Below are 24,159 nucleotides of genomic sequence, written 5' to 3'. Positions count from 1 at the left end.
GTTGGTGGCAGTAAACAATCCTAGCAAACTCAACTCTAACTTTGAATTAATTTGTCATCATTTCTCAGCATGTAAGGGATGATTTCATAGAATCCATTGACTGCACATTGTTTAAATCAGACTTCCACACGATCCCTGTCTGTCATACCAGCTCTGGCTGATCTCTGATGAAACCTGATGTTGCTTTTTGTAAAGGGGTCAAATGAAAAAGAATGGGCTGTATTTTAGAAGATTATTGAAATTTGCCATATGTGTTTTATGCTAAATTTAAATCTGGGCAGGAATTATAACAAACAAGTGTGGCGGAGTAAAAAAGTGTACTATTTGTCTCTGAAATGTAAAAGTATTAAGTTGGATGAAATGAAAATACTTAGAGTAAATGTACTTACTTGTTGTAATGCAATGGACTTGCCCTCATGGCCCAGAAACTGTCCAACATGTTGACTGCTGATGGTATCACAGCTTCACCTGATTTAACAACATCAAACATGGCTTTTCACTCAGCCAATCTGACCCTTGATCCACAGTGCTGAGCTCCGGGTTAAGAGTTGGACGTCACCAGTGTGGGTCTCCTCTCAGCTTGAGGCTGACTTTTAGAATAGTTGTCTTTCGACTGATTGATGAAATCAAACTTATAGTTGTATAGAGTTTGTTCAAGTTTTTTTGGGGGGATAAGATTAACAGATAAGAAAACTCCAAGGCACTCTATTTTTAAACAATGTCATGTATTTTCATGGCATAGTCATAGACCTACAAACATCCTCTGACACATTTTGTCATCAAGTCTTCGTCAAAGAGATCTCATGGAACAAGAGGCCATTTTATAGTGGAACTTTATTTGAGTGTTTTAGGATATCTATGTATTCAAGGCAAACCCAATAAGTGAAATGTGTGATTGTGCGCTTCTTGAATAGAAGAGTTGACTGAAAAGAGCTGAAGTTTACAAGATGAGGGAGAAACCAGTGACACCAGTGAGACACCGTGTGACAGTTGAGGGAAATTCACAGACAGCTGCAGGCTTGGAAAGAAACAAGAACAGGACCAGCCAATGTTTGTCTTTTCAATCAGATTTCATATTTCTTTTTTACTGGCTTATGTTCAGCCACAACTCAGACATACTTGTTTAAGTCAGATTCTGCTCACAGATAGCAGTGAGATTGATGACAAACACAAATAAAGGAATAGTCTTTTCTCCCTCACACCCCTCCCTACTTTCTTTCTCACTCTCTACATTTGGATTATGCCCCATCTTGTGGACAGTTTCATACAGCTATAGTGAAAAACAACCCCACCCCCTTTCCCTCTCGTTGTTACATCTTTTGTTATTGTTTTTTTTACACCACTCCCTTGCAGCTAAAAAACAAAAAAGACAGGGAAAAACCTTTTTGTGAGTCATTACCACTGCAGGCTGGCCTCTTTATAAAGACTTCATGAAAGCTATTGGCTGGGGACAGGTATACAACAGATGTGTGACAAGGAAAAATGAATTTGTTGTAAAGAGCATTGATTGTACTTCAAGCTGGACTATGAAACAGATGAAGAATCCCAGACCTTCAGGTTCACTGTGCGTCAGTTAGTTTGTGGTCATTTCATTCACTATAATGATAAGGGCCTTAAAGGTTAGGTTCCATTTTTTCAAGTCTATTATAATACAATACTTGTATGCAGTGTGCCATGTGAAAAGACACAATCTAGAGTCTTAAGTATTTGCATAAATGCATTTATAAGTTCAGTTGAGGCTAATATGAGTCCTCTGCAGTCTGTTTCAGCCAAATCAAGTGTGTATCTTTTAAACTTATTGCAAAAATGAGCTCTTTGTGTTTCTACAGACAATATCTCTGTGCTAAGCTGCAGTGTCAGGATAGTAGCCTCACAAAAAGGGATTGAGTTGCAGCAGCTTATAACTGTTTCAAAGTACATATGAGCATGTGAGTATTTATTTATGATTGATTTTAAGAGATGTAAAACTAATCTTTCAGACAGATCCTGCATTTCTACTGGTTCCAATCTGCTCAAAATCTATAGTCTTTATTATGTATTTGTATGCATTTTAATGAATGTCATAGTGTGCATATTCCTACATTGATTGACACACAGCAATGCTGAGGGAGAAAGCAGGAAGTCAAAGGTGCCCAAACTGAGTGTTGCCCCCATACCTTTAGAAGCAGGAACAGACTGAGGAGCTGTCCAGTGCTGAACACATTTAATGCTGTCCTTATACACAATGCACAGCTGTATATGCCTTATATTTCAACACTGTCACAATGACAAAATGACCTTTAATCAGATTCATGATATGAGATAACAGATCTCACAACAGATGGATGATTGCTTGTGATTGGCTTGTCTCTTGTATGTCTGCATGTGTCCCAGCGTCCATTGTAGGATGGCGACGTGTTCCAGATTAATGGGTCGGTTTATAATTAGCTTCATGATGTATATGTGGAGTGGCCCATTTGTGTCTCTGCTCCTGCAGGAGCCATTCTTGGTTTCTCACTGCCACCTTGTGGATTTGAGGGTGTTCATCCTTTCAGCGTGTCGTGTCGTATAGTTTACATCTTCACCGTTCAAAAAACATCCAGTCTGCACAATAAAAGTGGTAAAAGAAGATGTTCATGCCATTGTGCACATTCTGGATGTAATGGCAACTAACGTTAAGGTAATCTTGTTGTTTTGGTTCGATCTCAGTTCATAATGTCCAGATGGAACTCGTTCATCTTATTGGGGTGCAGGGGAATCAATAATTATCAAGCAGTTTACATGCGTATTAAGGCACGTGATTGTGTTATTACGGTTGTCCTCTTGTTTTTTTCCACACAGAACAAATCCCAGCGACCCTCTCTCCCCCTCCCCTCTTCGATCCTGATCCCTCCTCGCGGTCTGTGCTGCTCACATCATCAAACTTCAAGTCCTCGTCCGTGACCAGGATTCAAACCAGAGGTCTATAGATCCGAAGACAACCGACCCTTCCAAACAAAGTCACACTTCAGGGGCCGAAAGCGGCGCCATTCAGTTGTCCAACCCGCAGACGAGTCCGACCCACACGCACGCAGCACCGGTGGAGGTTCTCGCAGTGACTCATTCGTGCACGCGCAACGACAAATAAACAGACACGGCTTTGCTTTAAATGTCAGCAAATCAAACACGACTGGCAACAAAAGCAAGGTGACCTTGTGTGGGGTCCAACAGGGAACTGACGCGCGGGTCTGGTTTTTTTTTTTCGTCTTCTCCTTCTTATCGGAGTGTTTGAAAGAGTAGCAGCAGTAGAGTCTCTCCTTCAGGACAGAGGAAATTCACTTTTTGGTGAGACTGCACCTGTTCACCTGGACCCACATAATCACGGTACGTGGCTTTGTTCATTTGTCTAGTCTAACCAACTAACTGAGTCCAAACTGAACGAACTTCTTAATTATCATTGGATATGCTCTAACAGGTGTTTAATAAGGTGGACTTCCCACAGACAGAATCGGCGTGTAGTCTGTGATATGAATTGCATTATGTTGCACTTGTTCATTCATTTAGCTTTTAATAACCGGTTGGTGGTTTGAAAAGAGGTATATGCACGTCGGGGTTTCTTCTTCTGCGGAGGACTTAAATTTGCATCACGATCAGAAATTCATATAATCACCTTAAACTGATCTTTGTCACGCAAGTTTGTGGGTCTAAAGCTACTGATGACATATAGGCCATATTATTAATTTTAATAATGGAGAAAATATGATGCTCTTTTGTAGGTTTGTATTTGCATTTTCCTTTGCACATAGCCTTTCCTCCAGATATTCAGTGAGTATTTCATCGTAGCCTATATAGCAATTAGTGCAGTGCTATGTATTACGAGGATGAAGCTGTTGGGCGGCTGTTAGCCGTCATCCATCCTGAGCAAGATCAAGATATGATGCTGAAATAACGTGCTGCTGTTATTGGCTCCAGTGAGGATGTTTATTTGCTCATGTGAACTAAACTCATTTTAGATTTATGATTTTTCTTTTGGTTGTTGTTGTTGTTGTATCTTTTACCGACGATCTCAACTTGTAAGACAGACTGTGCCCTCGTCATCTACAGGTCTGTGTCCCCAACTTGAGCATATCTTCCTCGTACAAACAAATTAAATACAACATTTGCAAGAGGCAAATTAAAATGCGGTGTATTTTCCCCTGCCACTGAGGTTGGGCTGCTTTTCATCTTGGTTGATAGGCTATAAAGTGAGGTTTTGTGCGGGGGGGAAAGTGACCAGGCTTTTTGAGGTGCACGGACTTTGGCACCGGGTCGGGAGTGATGGCGGCGTCTGCACCCTCCTCCTCTGACGGAGAACCGGATCCCAACTCGACAGATTTACGACCACCGGGCACAAGTAGGTCCATCACAGATACAATGCTATTCCACGTGTGCTATTTACTTTGTGGGTGATGCCATTCATCATTCATCGAGAGAGAGAGAGAGAGAGAGAGAGAGAGAGAGGGAGAGGGGAAGGAATCCGCTGCCATTTGAGAAGGCTTCCCTTGTCATAAATCATCGCTGCATTTCATTCACCACACCGACCTCCCGGCATCATGCGTGACAGACGAATGCTGCTGTCAGAACCTGACGTCCTCCACTAACGTTACACTGAAGGCAATTAGACTGGGAAACAAGCCCGAGGCTGCACCGCCGGAACATCCCATCAGAAAGGCTACAAAGTACTACAAAGTACAAATTATTGTTATCGTTATTATAATTATTATTGGCATATTATTAGGGTGGTGTATTAATGCATTCGTTTTTGTTCCCCCATTGGTTTGGATTATATGTGCTCTGGCTGAATAAAGTGCTTGCATGTAAAAAATAAAAATTGCCCCTGAAGTGGCAGTTAATTCAGCCATACTAAATTGCCCCTAATGGCACACTTACGCATTGGAGCCTTCGAGAAGGGGCTCTGTAGAAACCTACATGCACAGTCCTTTCTCTGTCAGCTGATTGGAAGAAGAAGGAGAAAGGAGCCCGATCCTTCGAATGAATGGAGATCATAAAATCAATCATGTTAGATGTGGTCCTTGTTATTTTTACATTGTTGAAAATAAAATATCATGCACTTACATTTCTGGACAGTGTAAACATGCATCTATTTCTTCATACCAGTTTCTGCTTTTAATATCGGAACGGCTTTGCATCGTCAATTGATGAAAAGCAGGGAATGCATCATGTTAGGCCCATGCAGAAATTGCCTGTATAGCTTTAGTCTACAAGCACCACATCTGCAAATGTTTTTCAGCACATCTTTTCTTGTTTATGTTCTTCCCTTTTCTGAATTGTTTTGTCCATCTCATTTCCTCTGACTTGGAGAACATCATTGTGGGGACTGAATTGAAGTGCTTCCAATGGAGCTGAGAAAGGCAATGATGTATCTAATGATCCAAAGGAAGGGGTTAAATTAGGATGTGGGAATGGGACTGCCCCCTCCACCCTCCTCCCACTCCCACCCCTCCTCCCCTAAATTGCTGCTTTTGAGGATTTCGTCTATGCCTCCCGTCCAAAGTGCCCCATCTCCTCTCTGGCTGGAAGCCCTTGATAACGCAGTAATTCTCTATCTGTCGCTGACCAGCCGGCTCTTGTCTACCGATGCTCGCATTTCACCAGCATCAATTAGAACCTTAGCCTGGCGTGGTTCCAAAAGGCAAATTCATATTGAAGTCCTCGCCATAGGTTATGAACGGTGTCATGCAGTGGAAATAGGCTAATCCAGATCCAGGGGCCCGGAGAGTTCAATGTTTAAATAATCCCAACACACACACACACACACACACACACACACACACACACACACACACACACACACACACACACACACACACACACACACACACACACATGCTGGCTATTTTTGTTTCAACATGCGACATCACTCGACCTCATATGGCTGTCCATGCATTTTCAGCATGAATTTGTTCAAGATAAAAATGACTGCGAGACCTTCTAATTTGTAAAACAAATTGTAGGCTATGATGCCTGGTGTGGAGTTGCCCATGGATGTACTAGGAAATTGGGAATGAAGATATGTGGTAAGTTACCTATTTATTTTAAATGAAATTACGCAAAATATATGAATTGTCAGGAAGAGATAAGAGAATACAATCCAGTTTTTTTGTCTTTAGTTTAGACTGTAGCTATTTATGGCCCTGCTTCACTCAATGCGACTCAATGGAAATGGATTCCCGAACAGGATTTTGAAAAGCATCTAAATAATGATTGATCATTTAGATTAGATACAATTACAAGATTATTTGAATTATTATTAAATAAGCACCACACCGGATTATGGCAATTAAAACTAAAATAAAAAAAGGCAAGTTGTATAAAAAAACATCAATTGAGTGGAAGCTGATGGAATTTAAGAGGAACATTATGCAGAATGGATTTTCCGATTTCCACTTTGAGCGTCTATTTTAGTCTCATAGCACACACACCAAGGGCGGACTGACATCTATGATGGCGGATGTGCACACAGTGCGCAGTACCACTTTCTGGCATTTTTGACCGACATGTTCTGCTGGTTTCATTAAGGCCATTTAATTACACGGGGCCATATAAAGCTTCAACATACAATGGGGAGGAATACAAACGTGTTGTCTGCTTGGATTACCATCAGGGAAAACAGGTTTAATGTCAGGTTTAAAGTTGGGGGGGGGGGGGGGGGGGGGGGGAAACACAGACAAAGAGGAGATAACAGTCAGAAAGAGGAGAATTATGAATTAAAGTAAAAAGGCTTCAGTTCTTACAATGTACGGGGAGTGTCATCACCCTGCGGATTCCTCACCTTCTTGTAATCGTTTAGGGTTTTTGCAGAAGAACAACAGTTTGGAGGAGAGGAGCCGGTTTGTGAGCTCCTTCAAGGAGCGAGCAGCCAGGAACCTGCTGCCCTGCGATAACACCGGAGGAGGAGGAGGAGGAGAAGATGGGCATTACAGACGCACAGAGACCGACTTCTCCAACCTGTTCGCCAGAGGTATGGCTGAGAAGAAGAACTCTGGAATTTAAAAGTGAAACACTTAACACTTACAACTTTGACAAATCAGACATTGTGTGGACATTTTAATCTGATATAATGACCAGATATATAATAAGTAAATAATGTGCTGATGAAATAATTATCCAGTCGTAATGAAACTGCATTTATTAAATGAATTCCTCAATGCTGCTTTTAACTGTTGGACGACGTGCACACAATACATTGAATTGAATTTAAAGTGATTGTCAACTTGCTGGACACACCCAGAGATCACAGGAAGATCAACATGGTAAAAAGGACCTGCACTCTTTAGATGTGGGTTAACCCAAAGAGACTGGTTATTTTGTAGATCTGCTGCCCGCCAAAAATGGAGAAGAGCCGACAATGCAGTTCTTACTGGAGGTTGTGGAAATCCTCACCAACTACGTGCGGAAGACCTTTGACCGATCCACCAAGGTCCTGGACTTCCACCACCCCCACCAGTTGCTCGAGGGCATGGAGGGCTTCAACCTGGAGCTCTCCGACCAGCCCGAGTCTCTGGAGCAGATCCTGGTGGACTGCAGGGACACCTTGAAGTATGGAGTGAGAACAGGTGAGAACAATGAGGCCTGAAGGCATGCAGCGAGGCATGCAGCGAAGGCATGCAGCGAGGCCCGCAGCGATCGATAACTCTCATTAGCTTACATGCCAGGGTAATGATTACAGATAAGCCATTTTCTCTCTCTCATTCTCAAATGATTACTTGTTTTCAGGGGATTATGTTGCATTGTTGTCTCTTTTTCAATCGCAGGTCACCCCAGGTTCTTTAACCAGCTGTCCACTGGATTAGACATTGTTGGGTTGGCAGGAGAGTGGCTTACCTCTACAGCCAACACTAACATGTGAGTACTGTGATGGTGTCATTCACACAATGTTTGCCCTCTATAAGCAGTCATGCAGATCATATTTGAGGTATAAGCAATAACAATTAGATCCCGTTTGGAAGTCATTATAGTAATTTTATTCTGAAGCTTTTTTTGTACTCATTGAATTTAAATAGCCCATATAGAAGAGATACTTTTAGGAGGAATAAGTGAAGTGACATACAGTAATTACTGTCTGAAGAGTACAGTGCTTGCTCTAATAGACTGTCCATCAAGCAGGGAAAGAAAAAGACATTTGTAAATGCTGGCTTGTGCTAAGGCTGTGGTCACATAATTCAGTCCTGCGGGCAAACTAGATTGCATATTGATTTGCATTCACAGTTTACATGGCGTCTTTGTTTCATCTAGTTCTTGTGATTTAACAATGCCAGGGGGGTCAGACCATGCACATTATGGACAGCCATCAGTGGGACTCAATGATGAGTTTGGCCATTGCAACAAGAAACGGTCTAGTTGTTCATGACTGTGTCAGAGGGGTGTTGATGCATCTCTGTTCTCGTTCTCTGTATTGTCTTGCATTTAATTGTACTTGTGTATTTTATAAACTGGTAGTTCAGTGTATGATGATTAACGTTAGGAAGAAGACTTGATCCAAACTCTGGGACGTCCTGGTGGCCGAGTGGTCCAAGATGCAAACCATAGTCCCAGGTTTCCCATACAGTGATTATTACTGCCTGTACACTTTTGAAATCACTTAACAATACAGCTGAACATATCACTTACATAAATATATAAATGTAAATAGATTGTAGACTTTGTACAACTATTTCAGTTTGTGTGTGTGCTCTTTATAAAGGCTTTATAAGTTGTAACAATTACTTTAGTCATGGTTAATATATCATTTATTAATGGTTTAAAGATCAGTTCTAAGTCATTTATAAGAAAATATACATTTGATTGTAAAAAGTCCCTTTCACTGACTGGACTGTATGGCAACCTAACATCAAAAGACATTTATCAACAACTTATTCAGCATTTATTAATGGTTTACTAACATTTATAACATATTACCAGATAGAAAGGTTAAGCACCTGAAAGAGCGATTTATTAATTCTTGTGTCGTATTAATGACTTAAAATGTATCTACACAGCTCTGTTTTATAAAGGAGCCTTATTTGAAAGTTGTAGCCTAATTTGTCATTGTTATCAGTGCACATTCTGAAGAACAAAGAACATGAAAATGTAACAATGGTGGAGTTTAAACCTTTATTGTTCCCTTTTGCTAGTGCAGCCACCAGTCTGTGTAGGCAGAATGAACCCGAGGATGGAGGTTTCTAACATACTTGTAATTTACTTTTATTAATGATTACATCAACCCTAATTACCACTGGCAGATATTGACTGACACTAATAGACTGACAATCACATCCAGGTCTTACATAATCAGAATGAGTGAGCGAAGTCTGAATGTGGTGAAATTAATGTGCAAAGTGGCATCTGACTTGTTTATTGTTTCCCGCTACATATTACTGTGTGTGCATACTGAAGATGCTGTGGGGCACAATGCGCCATTCTGCAATGTTCCACTGATTAATTTACTTTCTTTGCATGAATAGCCAGATACTTATGTAATTATAAGAATATTGGTCAGGAGAAGATAGATGAGCCTTCCTGTGCTGCAATTCCAAATCGACTGCAGAGGGGTTTCTATGAACTTTAATAAGACTGGAACAAATTGGATACTTGGGAGGTTAAAACTTGTCAATACATTCCTGGAGCGACACATTTAAAGCCACCTGAAACAGCTTTGTTTTGTGATTGTTACAGCAAACCATTCTTATTAAATGCGATGTATTTTTATAATGTTAACCCAATAAAGGTGCGTTGTTCATATTTACAATATTCTCATTGGGCTAACAAACAAAAACACGGCCCTGATGCTGCATCAATGAGACGGAGACTGTGTGGCATTGGCTGTGTCATCTCCCATTACTAAAACAACAAGATGGCGCTGTTATTGAAGTGTGACTGTGTACACAATACTGTATCTGTTCCATTTCTGTTGAGAGAGAAGCATGCTAAGTAACCATGCTGGACAATTAGAGCATACAAATGCATTTTGTTGAATATCCGTGTATTTCATGCTGATCCCATCAGTCTCTGTCGGTGATCATTTTACTTGGATGAAACAGCAGAGAGAAATTGTAGTATTTATATACTACTGTTTAATGAACACACAGCAACAACCCTTTTAGAGCAAACATTATACTGTATTTTCAATCAGGCTTTTATCGCATATTAAAATATGTGTTTATTTTGTGGTTGCTTCAAGGTTCACCTATGAGATTGCCCCTGTCTTCGTGCTCATGGAGCAGCTGACACTGAAAAAGATGAGAGAGATGATCGGCTGGCCTGATGGAGAGGGCGATGGGATATTTTCTCCAGGTCAGAGCCAAACCAGTAACTCAATAACTCTGAGACCTCATGCAAACATGTTAGACTCTAGACTTCAGATACCACCAGATGTTCTGGGGTTTTATTTAACTTTGGTTTTTAATTTATAGTTTTTACTTCTAAACAAACTCATCTGTTTTCCAGTGGTGGAAGAAATACAGAGATATTTTTGTCAATACACAGTGGAGAAATCGTCATTTGCTTCAAGTTTTAAACATTTGATGACATCCAAATATAATGAAGTAATTGTTGTGCAGAACAGTGTATTTCAGAATAATATATAAAAGCTCATTTTTGTAATTATTTTAACTATTGATGCATTAATGTGCAAGCATCTCTTACATGTTGCAGACTGTAAAGGTGGAGATACTTTTAACCACCTTATATACTGTGTGCTATTAGTGAGTTACTCTATAATGATGCATGGAATTCCCTGTTGATTACATTTCATTTTAATAATCTGAATCTAACAAGTAAACAGTATACATGTAGTAGTAGTGGAGAAAAAGTGTTTATTGCCTCCAAAATGTGTTGTAGTGCACATAACCTTAAAATAGAATACTCAGGTCAAGTATCTCGAATGTGTACTTAATTACCGTACTTACTGTGTACCACTGTTGGTCTCTACAGGAGGAGCAATCTCTAACATGTACAGTGTGATGATTGCCAGATACAAGTTCTTCCCTGAAGTTAAGACCAAAGGCATGGCAGCTGCACCCAGACTGGTCCTCTTCACCTCAGAGCATGTTAGTCTACTCTATCGTTGTATCACTTTTCCTTTATCACAAAGGTTGACAATCAGTATCTTTAGTGTAGATCTAGCCTGAATTATGATCCAACTTCTGTTCTTGCAGAGCCACTATTCCATCAAGAAAGCCAGTGCAGCTCTGGGCTTCGGGACTGAGAACCTGATCCTTTTGAACACCGATAAGAGGTGTGTTTCATATACTGAACCCACATGCGGATCAAAAAGGGAAAAAGATCAAATATCTGGATGTTGTATGTCTTTTTCTTCTTTTCTAGAGGGAGAGTCATTCCTGCTGATTTGGAAGCCAAAGTAATAGAGGCCAAGCAAAAGGTGAATGTCAGCAAACAGTGACTCAGACAACATCCCCCCTGACTTATTTATTTGCTTCTATCAGAGACTGGTACAATGAGGAACACTCCTCCGAACAGGGGAGTTTGCTTGTGCCAGAGAAGCCAGGTTATTTCAGTAAGGTTATTGCTTCTGTCTGCTCACGTATGATGGTGCCCCCGGTCGAAAGTACCACTCCTGGAACTAATCTTTCAAAGTCAATGTGATGTCCGGACTAGTAGAAACGGGAAAGCAGTATGTGCAGGTGCATTAATCGAAAAAAATAAGTGTTTTAGTCCATCTCTCTAATGCCATAACAACTTGAATTCAGCCCAGAATGTCTTTTTGGTGTTTTCGGTTTGCAGGGGTACGTTCCGATGTTTGTGAACGCCACCGCTGGTACCACCGTCTATGGAGCCTTTGATCCCATCAATGAAATTGCAGACATCTGTGAAAAGTACAACATGTGGCTTCATGTGGACGTAAGGCAATATGGATGATCTTACAGAAAAAAAACAACATCAGCTGTCTACGTATCAGCAGCTGTAATAGATGATAGTGTCCTCACTGTCGTAAACGTGTTGCGTCCCGTTCAGGGCGCATGGGGAGGAGGCTTGCTGATGTCCAGGAAGCACAGACACAAGCTGAATGGAGTGGAGAGGTAAAAGAGCAAACATGAGCATGTCAAGGATGAACAACGCAGTTGGGAAAACAGCCTTTTTAAAGGGGGGCCTCTTTCAATTTGGACACACACATTTACACCCACCCACAGAACTATTTTTACTGTTTCAATATCTGTGCAGGGCCAACTCAGTCACCTGGAACCCTCACAAAATGATGGGAGTGCCGCTGCAGTGCTCTGCCGTTCTGGTCAGAGAGTGGGTGAGACTGTGTTTTTCACTCGCTGCTCAGACACTTCTGCACCAGCAGGATAAGAGAACTGGTAACCTCACTGTTTCTTTCCCCACGACTGTGTCCATTGCAGGGATTATTACAAGGCTGCAACTCCATGTGCGCTGGTTACCTCTTCCAGACAGATAAGCAGTATGATGTCACATACGACACGGGGGACAAGGCCATTCAGTGTGGACGTCATGTCGATATCTTCAAGTTCTGGCTCATGTGGAAGGCAAAGGTGTGCATTTCATCAGCTGTTTTCTGGTTGAGCCTCGACCAACCCAGCTGTCACATATCTACAATGTGATGGTAACAATTGTGTATTCTTTCTTTTTTTGATCGACCTAAAAGGGAACAGTAGGATTCGAACAGCATATTGACAAATGCCTGGATCTGTCAGCGCACCTCTACAATAAAGTAAAAAACAGAGAGGGCTTCGAGATGGTATTCGACGGAGAGGTGAGATCATTATTTCCAGCAAATCTTTTTTTTTATTTAACACTGAAGTATTCACTGTACTAATTTGTCAGACTCATCTCAATCTAAATTCATTAGATACTGACGAGCAAGAAAAAAAAACGGTCTATATTATATAAACTATCTGGGCTTTTCTGCTATACAAAACACCTGCTTTTAGTTTGTGATAAACAACTGCGACAATATATTTCATATCTTAACTCGCTTCGAGGATTGATTGGACCGTTTTGCATTGCTGACAAGTTGACAAGAGAAGCTGAAATTACAGGAGGGTTTTTTTTTATCGGCGCTCATTACAAATGTTGTTCCCATTTTCTCTTTTCAGCCGCAGCACACTAATGTGTGTTTCTGGTATATTCCACCGAGTGTGCGCGGCTTGCCTGATGGAGACGAGAGGCGGGAGAGGTTACACAAGGTAACGACTCAATTGTTTTTTTAGGGTACATTTCTAGTTCCCTTCATGTAGTGTCTACTATTCACACAGTAACATCATGGACACATTCTGTGTGCATATTCTGGTGCTTTGTGGAATGTGGATGTTATTAACACTGTGTTTTTTTTCCACAACAGGTGGCTCCAAAGATCAAGGCCTTGATGATGGAGTCTGGGACTACGATGGTGGGCTACCAGCCGCAAGGAAACAAGGTCAACTTCTTCCGCATGGTCATCTCAAACCCGGCTGCTACCAGGTCAGACATCGACTTCCTGATCGAAGAGATTGAGCGACTGGGGCACGACTTGTAAGAGCCGCACCTGAGCCATTATCCTCCAAACATGTCCGACTCCGTAGAGCCTTGAGCTTGGCTTCATGTCCCCTTTTGCCTCATAAAGACGTTGCATTTTGCTTACAGATCTTCTCTGGCAATGCACAAGAAATAATACGCCGTTTGTGTCTCTTCTCTGTCTCTTCTGTCTTTATTAGCAGTGACTTATATTCCAAACATCTGCACACAAGGTTATCTGAGTAATAAAGGCATATCTGTGAGAAAATCACAAAAGCACACTGGTATTCTTGCTAAACCATATTAACTTAAAATTAATACATATAAGAATGTCGATTACATGAGATTTACACTGGTTACTTTCTCATGTAAATATAGAATAGCAAGAATATCTGAGCACTTGAATGATTCTTTCTATAGCAGCTATAAAAAAAAAAGTTATTTTACTGTTGTACTACATGAAGGTCAGTAAAAACAGAATGTTATCAAAATATTTTTCCACAAGTATCAGAGCACAATGTAGGGAACATTATAGCATTATGTATGTACTGACTGTTGGTGCTCCATGTCGTCCATGTAATTATCAAGCCAGATGCGCCGCCACATTGTAGCCTATCTGTTATTTCTTTTTTGATATTACATGGGTGGAAATATATAACACAGTCATTGTACTTGATCGCTGTGTTTTTAGAGATTTTTGTGTAGATTGTGTATAGTATTGTTACATTGCCTTTGTGCCAAATGTGTCCTAGTTTTACAGTGAAAATAATCCTCTATCTAAGTCGACCATACAGTATAGAATGTAATAGATGAATCACTTTATTTATATCCAGAGGTTCTAATTGTGAATAGGTTACCTGCTGCTCGTTTCCAGTTGTAATGTATGCTTCCTATTGGGAAACCCTGCTGTACAATATCACAATGTTTTGAACAACATTGAATTATTTTAGTGTATTTGTGAACCAAAGAAGGGTTGAGGTACATTTATGAACATGCCCTTATTCTCCCTTATGAATGGGTTCAGATGTTTATATAAGAATACTTAATTTACCGCCCGTAACTTTAGTGCAATCTATGTTTGTGTAACTGTGCAATGTCATTGTGATTCACTGACTGAATATCGTCCAGACACTTGGCTCTATGTGGGAGGAAGCATGACCGGGGCTTTCTTCATGATAGAGCCATAATCATTGGGTATCTTTTATTATACAGACAGAATGAGTGTCTGTATTATAATCTGTTAAATGGAGAAAAACTAATATATGCCACATTTTGTTTGTCTTAACATGTTCACTATGGTAAAATGTTTATGTTGAGAATAACAATGTGAGAAACTCTGATTATTTATCTTGAACAATGAAATGCACAGTGTTTGCCGCTGTCATATGATTTATTGAACAATTGTACATTCCTGAATTAGTGGGATGAAATATCCCTTGTTAAATTCAATGTAGGCACTTTATGTCATAATTTGCAAAGTATTATTGTTGTATCCATGGCACTAATAAAGACATGAGCTGTAGAACATCTGTTTCTTGCAGTTTGTAAAAGGACAAATATGTATTGTGAACAACCTTAACTTATGTGTTAAATTGACAATACCGTTACTTACACATATAGCTAAGCCACAAACTGGGCTGGTTAGACATGAGCTTGAAGCATTGTTATTACTGTTAAGAAACTATTGTTTTACATATTATATAGACTATGCACAAGCAAATATATATAAATAAATATATATTCACAGAAAAAGAAATGTATGATATCCTCCATGTTATTATTTTGATTAAAGGACAGAACAAATTAAATCTACATTATCTGGGATTTGGGAGGGATACTGCTGGTTTATAAAGTGCTGCCAAAAAAGTTCAAAATCATGATGAAAGGCAATTGTCATAAAATTAGGAGAAGTCATGAAGTATTAGGTGATAAAACAATGATGTATGTTTTTTTCCTTTACTTTATAAGCTGGCAACGAGTTCTTCAGGACAACAATTGGAACATTGGAATTAAAAGTCTCCAGTCCCGGCTCATCAATCGTTGCAAACGACAGGTTGAGCTGTACTGGTATCCCACCTCGAAACAAATATATGCAAATAAAGTTAAATATATGGAGAACATCGTGGCCTGATCATATTCGTATAAAAGTGGGAGACACGTTTGGGTAAATGTCCATATTTCCCTTCTTTTTCCTCATATATTTTCTCAATCCACCTGGCTGTCACCAGCCATTGGTCAGATTAATCACCTTGGAGGATTTCTTTATTGGCTGATCATCTCACAGTTGAGATTTCACGAGCACCCCCTGCCAATTCCCTCACTCCTCTCATTACTCACACTTTTAAGATATTTATCATAAAACACATTAGACTGTGCTCTCTTAACATTTTTTTTCTGAGGCGCCTATTTCAAGGCTCTGCCTGGCTGCGTTTTATTTCTCCACAGCCGTGGAGGGACTGGCTGTTTCACTGACTCTCCCCCATCCTCCACACAGCAGACTGCTGCTTTGTTTCATGCTTCAGTGCAGCGATCATTACAGAGCCGGTGTCACTGGCTGCTGTGTAAAGTTACAGGGAACTGAGGATTAAAGGGATAACTATTTATATAAGAAATATTAACCCCTGACTTCATCCTACATCTAATGGGAGAATGTTCTTTTTGTTTTCTCATTGACGGTTATACGTGCCAACAGGTAATATCACGGCTCATTTGGAACCAAGTGTTGGAGAATCTTATAATAATTGAATACAAATTAAACTTGGTCTTCAGCTCCTATAGTTGGTCACAGTATAGTAACTCGCTGCTAGAGATGAATAATTGGCCCCTAAAAGTATGTACGTATACATATATCAGTCAGCCTATTCGGTAAAATGCTAAATGTTATATTTGGAATATAATAGCAAATCAAGATTGAAAAGAAGAGGTTTTAATAGACATATATTGCATTTTAAGAGGTTCATCACTTTAATCAACAATCAGTATCTCCATCAATTGTAATTACCAGCATAATTAAACTTTGATCAGGAAGGGATGAGGCCAGATAAAAACAATAAAGAGCTGCAGTTCTGTTTTTGCAGTAGCCTGTCTCTGAACACCAGACTGTGAAACACTTAATGTCTGTCTCTGCACTAGTCTGTTCACCCTCCATTTAACACACACACACACACACACACACGCACACACAAACGCACACACACACACACACACGCACACACATTTTTTCTAATGTTATTATCTCATTTTATTTCTACTTCGGACATTTCAAATATATTTAGGTGGAGGCTCACACAATCAATAGACCGTTCACCCATCTATCCTTCCTCAGCTGTGTTACTCCTCTCTCATATATCCATGAATCTCGTCAGTGGTTTCCTGAAGTGCCAAATATATCTCCCGCCCATGGGAATCACTGCCACATTAGCTTCCTGATAGATACCGACGTTCCCATTGTGTAAGGCAAGTCTAATGAAATGATGATGATGATATTGACTGCGGGCTGCTTGCCAGCCCTTCCCCCTCCTCATCTCAACACACCATTAAAACACACACATGTACACATCCGCAATTAAGCCTGAATACAATCTTCTTCTTTTTTAACCTTTTCAACATTATTTACAAACAATCACCATGGGCAGCATTTTTGCTCTAGTACTTCAATTTAAAGGTCAATAGTGTTCTGGTGTAAAAGGTGCTTATGTGTCACTGCAATCTGCTCATTTTGTTCATAAATTCAAATAGCAATTGCAGCGTAACATTAAAAAACAGAATCAATTGTAACACCTTAAGGCTTCTGACTGGTAAAGTAATTATAATGGGTTACACTTATCTAAATAGCCCTCTCTTATTGACTGTGTGTCCGAGGCTTGATTCATCTTGGCAGAAAGTACATTTTAAGCAGGGGATTAATAGTCCGAAGACTATAACTTGCCTGTCTCTGTGGCTGGGGAGTGTAAACCTAATGTGGCGCTTGTTAAAGTTGAAAGGCTGCTACTAAATGTCTCCGTTGGACATTTTTCTAAAAGAATAAGCATGAGCCCAGGAGCAATTACACTGCACCTAACCAAGTGTCTGTGTGGTGATTGCTATCACGCATACTAAATGAACAGAACAACCTCGAAGCACATGGCAGCAATTTAGTGCTCTAAAGCTTTCAAGGGTGGTCTGCTGCCTTTTTTTTCTGAATGGGAACTATATGGGGAAGAGCAGGACAAGAAACATGAGTCTGATGTTGCTGAAATCAAAATGATAAACAACAACAACAACAATAATGACGTGATAACTACTTGCACTGGTGTTTGGCTCTGCTGCTTTGTCATCTTAATGCTGGCTTTTCTAATTCAGTTAGCATTTTATCTCTGCTTCCCAGCACAGCAGAGTACATTATGTCATCACACAGCATGTGGAAGCAGCCTTTCATCCTGCAAAAAAGGACCTCTCGCAGACATTAAGCAACTAGCCCTGACAACAACAGCTTATGATGTGTGTCGCTGTGACTTTGCTTACTCTGCAGTGTGTGAGTGTGTGTGTGTGTGTGTGTGTGTGTGTGTGTGTGTGTGGGGGGGGGGGGGGGGGGGGGGGCACACAGTAAACAGGGACACACATAAATCTTCATCAAATTATGGACATTTTAATTTCTGGCCACTTCGTTGTTAAAGTATTCTTTGCCTCCTCAGACTCGTGGTATAAATGCCTAAATAAAAAGACATCACTTTGCAGCTTTAGTTGTAAATTCCGAGGAGGTTTGAAGACGTATAAATCTGGAAGAGCTTTCCTGGAAAGCTCTGAAATACAGAGCTGCTGAAATACAGAGTTTATTTATCTGCTTCTTGAAAGAGCAAGTGTCCCTATGTGAAGTTTATTTCTCACTAGTAGTAGATAATAGATGTGAAGATCTGTTTGGGAACAATGAATGATGACATTTATGTTTGAGAATTATATGGTATAATTTTTTTTGTATGTGTCAATTTGAAAAGTTAAATATATTTGGGGATTTTTTGCAGGGTTCAAAAAGTGTAAATTATTCATTATTCTAAATTGATTATATGAATCACAATATTGGTTCAGACTACAATGTCAAGAACAAAGTCTTCTTGTCAGAATATATCACACTGATGCTTGATCGACTCTCCTAAATGAGGATGCGTTAAAGCATCACCCAGTGCAGCCTGCAGAGAGACCAAATCAAGGTGAGTTCCAGCGGATGCATAGACTGACAGGATAACTGATGATTGATGAGGAGAATCACAATGCTGTGCAAGTTTATTTCAAATTATTTGATAAGAGCTGCTGCACTACAGAGATATTCAACTGCATATACATTAATCGACTCCTTGAGCCCATGTTCTTCATAGCACTGATGATATCCTTTATTATCCCCGTTTGATCAAGGAGACAATTTTATCTCACATCTACCCCGGCTCTCGTTTCTGCTCTGACGTGATTGTTCGATCAAATCAAAAGCAGCTCGCATGCGAATAAAAAAACAAACTACATTTAAAAGTAAAGCTGAGGTTTTCAATGATATTGCTACGCTATAATGTTATCTATAATTGTTATAGACGGTGACAGGAAGTTATAGTTATGGCTCATTACTCATCTTCCAGGGAATTAAAGGTAAGCATTCTTTAATACATCTCAACACACCTAATTCAAGCAACTCCTGCCATCAAGTTGAGTAAACACATATGTGACACAATGAAAGCTAGAAGCATTATCATTCTACACTAGATGTTCACACAACCCCACGAGCAGGACCATTCCTAGTTAAATATGTTGTGTGCAAATGTGCAAATGCAGATGAAAACATCCCCTAAGGATGAGGGGCCCCGAGGCAGTAGGTTATCCAGCCTGGCCGGTCACAAATAACTCTGTCTTCCACCCCTTTGCTAATTCATAGTCTACATCTGGATCATTAATACATTGATTCCAAGCCCTTGCAGTAGACGTGCATGCCGTCATCACACAGCTACCACGGAGGGTTGGGTTGCACCAAAGCGGAAGTGTTGGGAACCAGGAAGCGCAGGAAACACTGCAGTGTTGCTACGGACGGACGATGGTCTGCTAACCGCTCATTCAGGGGAGCATGGGGGGGTCCCAGAGCGTCGAGGTACCGGGCGGGGGGACTGAAGGCTACCACGTCCTCAGAGTAAGAGCAGTTTCCACGCAGCGTGTCACGTTACAGGCAGAAAGAGAGGCTGCAGGCTGCAGGACAGGAGGACAGAGGAGGGCTCTGCTAGCTGCTCGTGAGCGTCTAGACTAATACGTCATATCTTCATCCAGCGGCAGGTGTTGAGGGGTTTCGCTAACAGTCAATATAACTGACTTTAAAATAATAAAAAAACACGTCTGTAATGTGTCGTTTAGTGGGATTTACTCGTTTATGTAAATGTGTCTATGTGTATTTACTTATTCTTTGATATTAGCTACGGTGAATGTGTCAGGTTGTTTTGAAACTGCTTCAATTCACATGTCTTGACGTGGTGTCCACGCATGCGCAGTGAACAACATCACATGATGCGTAACCTTACGTGTTGCCAGAATAACCGGTGTGGCTACTATCGTTATGAAAAATATCAAGAAGAAGGTTGTGTGTGCCTTCATTAGGAAACATTCTTAAGTTAATTGTTTTAACTTAACTTAACTTGTTTACCATTTTGATAAGATAAGATAAGATAATCCTTTATTAGTCCCTCAGTGGGGAAATTACAGGATTACGGCAGCATTTTTATAATAAACTTCTCTTTGTTTTGACCATTTAGTCCACATTTGTCCAGGATGTCAGAGGCAAAGACTGTTCAAATGAAAAAAACATACATAATTAAAAAAATCTAGTGGAACCACTGCTTTCAAACAATTGATTTTTGAGAGACTCGTGAATTTCCTGAACTTTGCAATCACTCTATGATTTTTTTTAAAATCAGGCATGTATAACTCTAAAGGGAATATATTTTACTGGTGAATGAGCTCGTCTTATACTCGTGTTCTGTCTGTGTAAATATATGAAAAGCAGTAATAAGCATTGACACCATAATGCTGTAATGGTTAATGGTGATTTATAAATAAGAACTATTGTAAATGACAATTTACAGTTTGCAAGGTTTTATTGTCTCATCTTGATGATGCTTTCATTACAGGTGCAAGAGAATTCCCCCGGTCACCGTGCAGGACTGGAGCCCTTCTTTGATTTCATCATTTCCATTTGTGACACTAGACTGGTAAGTGTAGTATGATTGCAATAATAAAAAGTTGCTGCAGCTATTGGACGAGCTTTAACAAGTGTTATGACAGATGATCGCATGTTTTGATCTCTGCAAGAACAAGGACAGCGACACCCTAAAAGAGCTGCTGAAGGTGAACATGGAGAAGCCCATCAAGGTGCTGTTGTACAGTAGCAAGACACTGGCAGTGAGGAAGGCAACAGTCACACCCAGCAACATGTGGGCCGGCCAGGGGCTTCTGGGAGTCAGCATTCGCTTCTGCAGCTTTCAAGGAGCAAATGAAAATGTTTGGCATGTTTTGGTGAGTGTGCAGGTCTGATGAGATGGACAGATTTGGCAAAATGATGAGTCTTTTATTCATGCAACATGCATAACTGCAAACGTTGTCTTTAAAAGTAATGCCGCAGAAGTGTAAAATAACATTCAAAGATAAACGTGAGCCTTGTTTTCACAAAGTATTGTTGTCCATCACCGATTATGTTTACACCGTATGTTCTGTATGAGTCTAGGAAGTGGAGCCAAACTCCCCTGCAGCCCTGGCTGGTTTGAGGGCTCACGCTGACTACATTATAGGAGCCGACACCGTCATGAACGAGGTACTTGCTTTGCAGATCAGTAGTAACGTTGACCCGATGTCGGCAACAGGTTGACCTGCAGTGAATCTCTGCTCCTCCAAACAGAGTGAAGATCTGTTTTCCGTGGTGGAAACCCATGAAGGGAAGGAGCTGAAGCTGTATGTTTACAACACAGATACGGACAACTGCCGCGAGGTGGTCATCACGCCGAACTGTGATTGGGGCGGAGACGGCAGGCATGTCTGATTTTTACTAAAATTATGGTACTTACGAGACCCTTTGTACTGGCTCATTTGGCAAAGGCAAACCCTGTACAGTTTGATTATGTATATCAATGTTTCAGGTACAAATCTGTCCCTCAACATTTGCTTCATGACTCACATACACCTCATATACATATATATATACATCAAACCGATATGGCAAAACAAATCCAGGATTCTAACAATAAATGTGTCTTGATTTCACCTGATGAAATCTTTAGGTGTTGGTCAGAACAATGTTCACAACTAGAAATATATGTATTGGGTTTTTAGGTTCATATGCAATTTCCTTTCTAGTCCAGAATTTCTCTTTTAGCTTGACTGTTTTGTGGAGATTATCTTCAGTTGTTTTTGGTTTAAAAAAAACACCCTGAAATCAATTTCACGTCACCTTTAAGGCCGCTGTGAAATGTTTGGACATTTCCCCTCTCAGTATTTCTGTCTCTCCAGTCTAGGGTGTGGGATTGGCTATGGCTACCTGCACAGGATACCGACGCTGCCATTTTTAGAGGGCAAGGGTATCAGTTTCCCTGCACAGACTCCCAGTGAACCGGCTACTTCACCTACAGATGGCTTCAAAGAGGTAGCTCAGCATCTTACACAAATAATTACAATAATTGCTTCCAGATCTCGTCAACATTTACTGAGATGACGTCATTGTGGTTACCAGGTCCATCTCTCGGCTGTCATCCCGACCATTCCTGTTGCCGTGTCTTCTTCTGCTTCCACTGGATTAGAGCAGGCTCTCACCGGTGTGTCAGTCAGCTCTAACCCGACCACGTTTGTGAGCAATCTACAGACAGGTACTCTAATATCTGACTCAACATATTCTGTTTGAATTCATGTCAGGTTGACTATTGCAGTTTCAGTAAAAAAAAAAGAAAGAACAAACCGTGTGACAATAACATTTGTAAACACTACCAGCCACGCCCCCTCCTCACAAAGCGCTCCCTGTCAGTCAAACCTGCCGCCACGCGACCAGGTTTGTGGGAATGGTTTTCAGGTTAGTTTCCTAGGTGTGGCACCAAAGCTATGTGATGACTTTCATGATATACTATGACTTTATATTTTTTTTTAGGACAAACTATACTATGACTTTTAATGACATACTATGGTATGACTTTTTATGACAATTATGAATTATAACAAATGCACTATTCTGACTAGTGTTTGCTATACATAAGACATTTTAAGGAATAATCTTACAGATTTTTTAAATGAGTTATTGCTAACGTGTTGTTAAAGATATAACTTCAGTAGTAACACATGGGCTGACGGCCAAGTGCCAGACAGGCCGGGGTTGGTTTTGGTCTTTTCACGGGCATTTTAAGATGTGATTCAACAATGAGTTAATTTAACCTCTTCCTCTTTGAAATATTGCAATTTATGGTTAAACATAAAACAGGTAGTTAGCCACCACATCCCAACATAGATAAGAACAATTAATATACACTTAAATGTTGCACATTTGAGGTGGGTTATTCTACTCTGATTGTGTTGTGCTCCACAGGTCTTCCATCTCTCTCCCTGCCGGGTGTAGCTCGGCCTCCACCTGACCTTGTTCTTCCACCAATCACTGCTAGAGCATCTCCTGCTATGACACTGCATACCAGTACCACATATCCCTCCTCCACTATCCAAATGAACAGTTCACTGACCAGAAGCCCCATCCCATCATCAGTGGCCACCTCTGAATCAATAAATATCACAATGACTGCAGACTCATCTTAGCAGAGCACAACGATTAGAGTGGTCAGCTTGCTCTTAACACAATATAGCCATAAGCTGCACAACTCACTGGTCAAATTGTTCCTACAGTTAGTTCTACAAGCTCCTCGGTGACACTGGATCCATGTGCTGTCGTCTCCATATGAAGCGTGACTGTGTCGGGCAGCGGAGGTTTTTTTAAATAGTTCATTACTTAATAATTGTTAACAAATGTGGGCTTTTTGGTTGAAAGACAAAGTGTCAAATATGTGGGGAAACAGGTTATTATTGAACTGGAAGTCAGTTGCATTATTTATTTTTTAGTGGTCAAATTACTGCACAGCACTTCAAGTGTCACAATGGTAATTTTCATTTCCTGAACTTACCCTCAATATTCTTTGCAACTCATCCTTTCCATTTCTTGCCGCTAGTTACAATCAAAATGACAGTAGTGAGTCTCAGTTGGCCCCGACAGCCGTCAGTGAGAGAGCATCCATCGAGCTGCAATAGGGGCTCAGACACAGCTGAGATTACACCTACACCAAATGGTCCCAATCAGCAGGTCTACTACTTAATACAACGTTCATATTACAGCTCAGCCCCTCGAATCAGAGGAAATGCAGAAAAACATTGCAATCTACCACAAAAGAGAAAAGAAAATGCCACCGTGACCTTTCAGTGGTTCTGTGAACAGCTTAGTCTTTAGGGGAAGGTGGGGTAGTAACTTATACTACTGGGGATTTTCCTTTGGAAAAGCACGTTTGCTTGCTGTAGCCATTAAACATAAAAATATTTTGATTTCATAAATCGATATTGTTACCTTGATTAAACTGATGTATTTTCTCTATCTCAGCCTTTGGTCGCTGCTTTGTTTTCAGCTCTTAATGGTTCATGTTGAGCATCCTCGGTCCACCCTGTAACAATGCA

At 40.5% G+C, this 24,159-nt stretch overlaps 2 protein-coding genes across 4 annotated transcripts; both read left to right on the top strand.

The window, feature by feature from the left end:
- The first annotated feature begins 4,226 nt into the window (after positions 1-4,226).
- On the top strand, positions 4,227-13,492 carry LOC117750248 (glutamate decarboxylase 1-like). The gene is made up of 16 exons (XM_034561375.1): positions 4,227-4,351; positions 5,973-6,035; positions 6,809-6,979; positions 7,332-7,574; positions 7,773-7,863; positions 10,178-10,290; positions 10,930-11,045; positions 11,154-11,233; positions 11,323-11,377; positions 11,740-11,856; positions 11,971-12,035; positions 12,178-12,256; positions 12,360-12,509; positions 12,623-12,730; positions 13,074-13,163; positions 13,319-13,492. Exons 1-16 carry the CDS (start codon positions 4,276-4,278, stop codon positions 13,490-13,492), a joined length of 1,791 nt encoding a protein of 596 aa, XP_034417266.1. The 5' UTR covers positions 4,227-4,275.
- A 5,985-nt stretch (positions 13,493-19,477) lies between these two features.
- LOC117750207 (Golgi reassembly-stacking protein 2-like) lies at positions 19,478-24,084 on the top strand. 3 transcript variants are annotated; one of them, XM_034561282.1, is made up of 9 exons: positions 19,478-19,615; positions 20,604-20,684; positions 20,758-20,988; positions 21,197-21,283; positions 21,368-21,498; positions 21,976-22,108; positions 22,196-22,328; positions 22,450-22,528; positions 23,036-23,190. In XM_034561282.1, the coding sequence occupies exons 1-9, from the start codon at positions 19,553-19,555 to the stop codon at positions 23,079-23,081; spliced, it is 984 nt and encodes a 327-aa protein (XP_034417173.1). In that variant the 5' UTR covers positions 19,478-19,552; the 3' UTR covers positions 23,082-23,190. The 3 variants fall into 3 exon arrangements, with proteins under 3 accessions (XP_034417173.1, XP_034417172.1, XP_034417171.1); XM_034561281.1 differs by lacking the exon at positions 22,450-22,528 and having other exon boundaries at positions 20,785-20,988; positions 23,036-24,084; XM_034561280.1 differs by lacking the exon at positions 22,450-22,528 and having other exon boundaries at positions 23,036-24,084.
- The last annotated feature ends 75 nt before the right edge of the window (positions 24,085-24,159 follow it).

The sequence above is a fragment of the Cyclopterus lumpus genome, chromosome 21, assembly GCF_009769545.1.
Source record: "Cyclopterus lumpus isolate fCycLum1 chromosome 21, fCycLum1.pri, whole genome shotgun sequence".
In the NCBI taxonomy this organism is placed as follows: domain Eukaryota; kingdom Metazoa; phylum Chordata; class Actinopteri; order Perciformes; family Cyclopteridae; genus Cyclopterus; species Cyclopterus lumpus.
The sequence above is the reverse complement of the archived record's forward strand: the minus strand, read 5'-3'. Positions and strand labels throughout refer to the sequence as shown.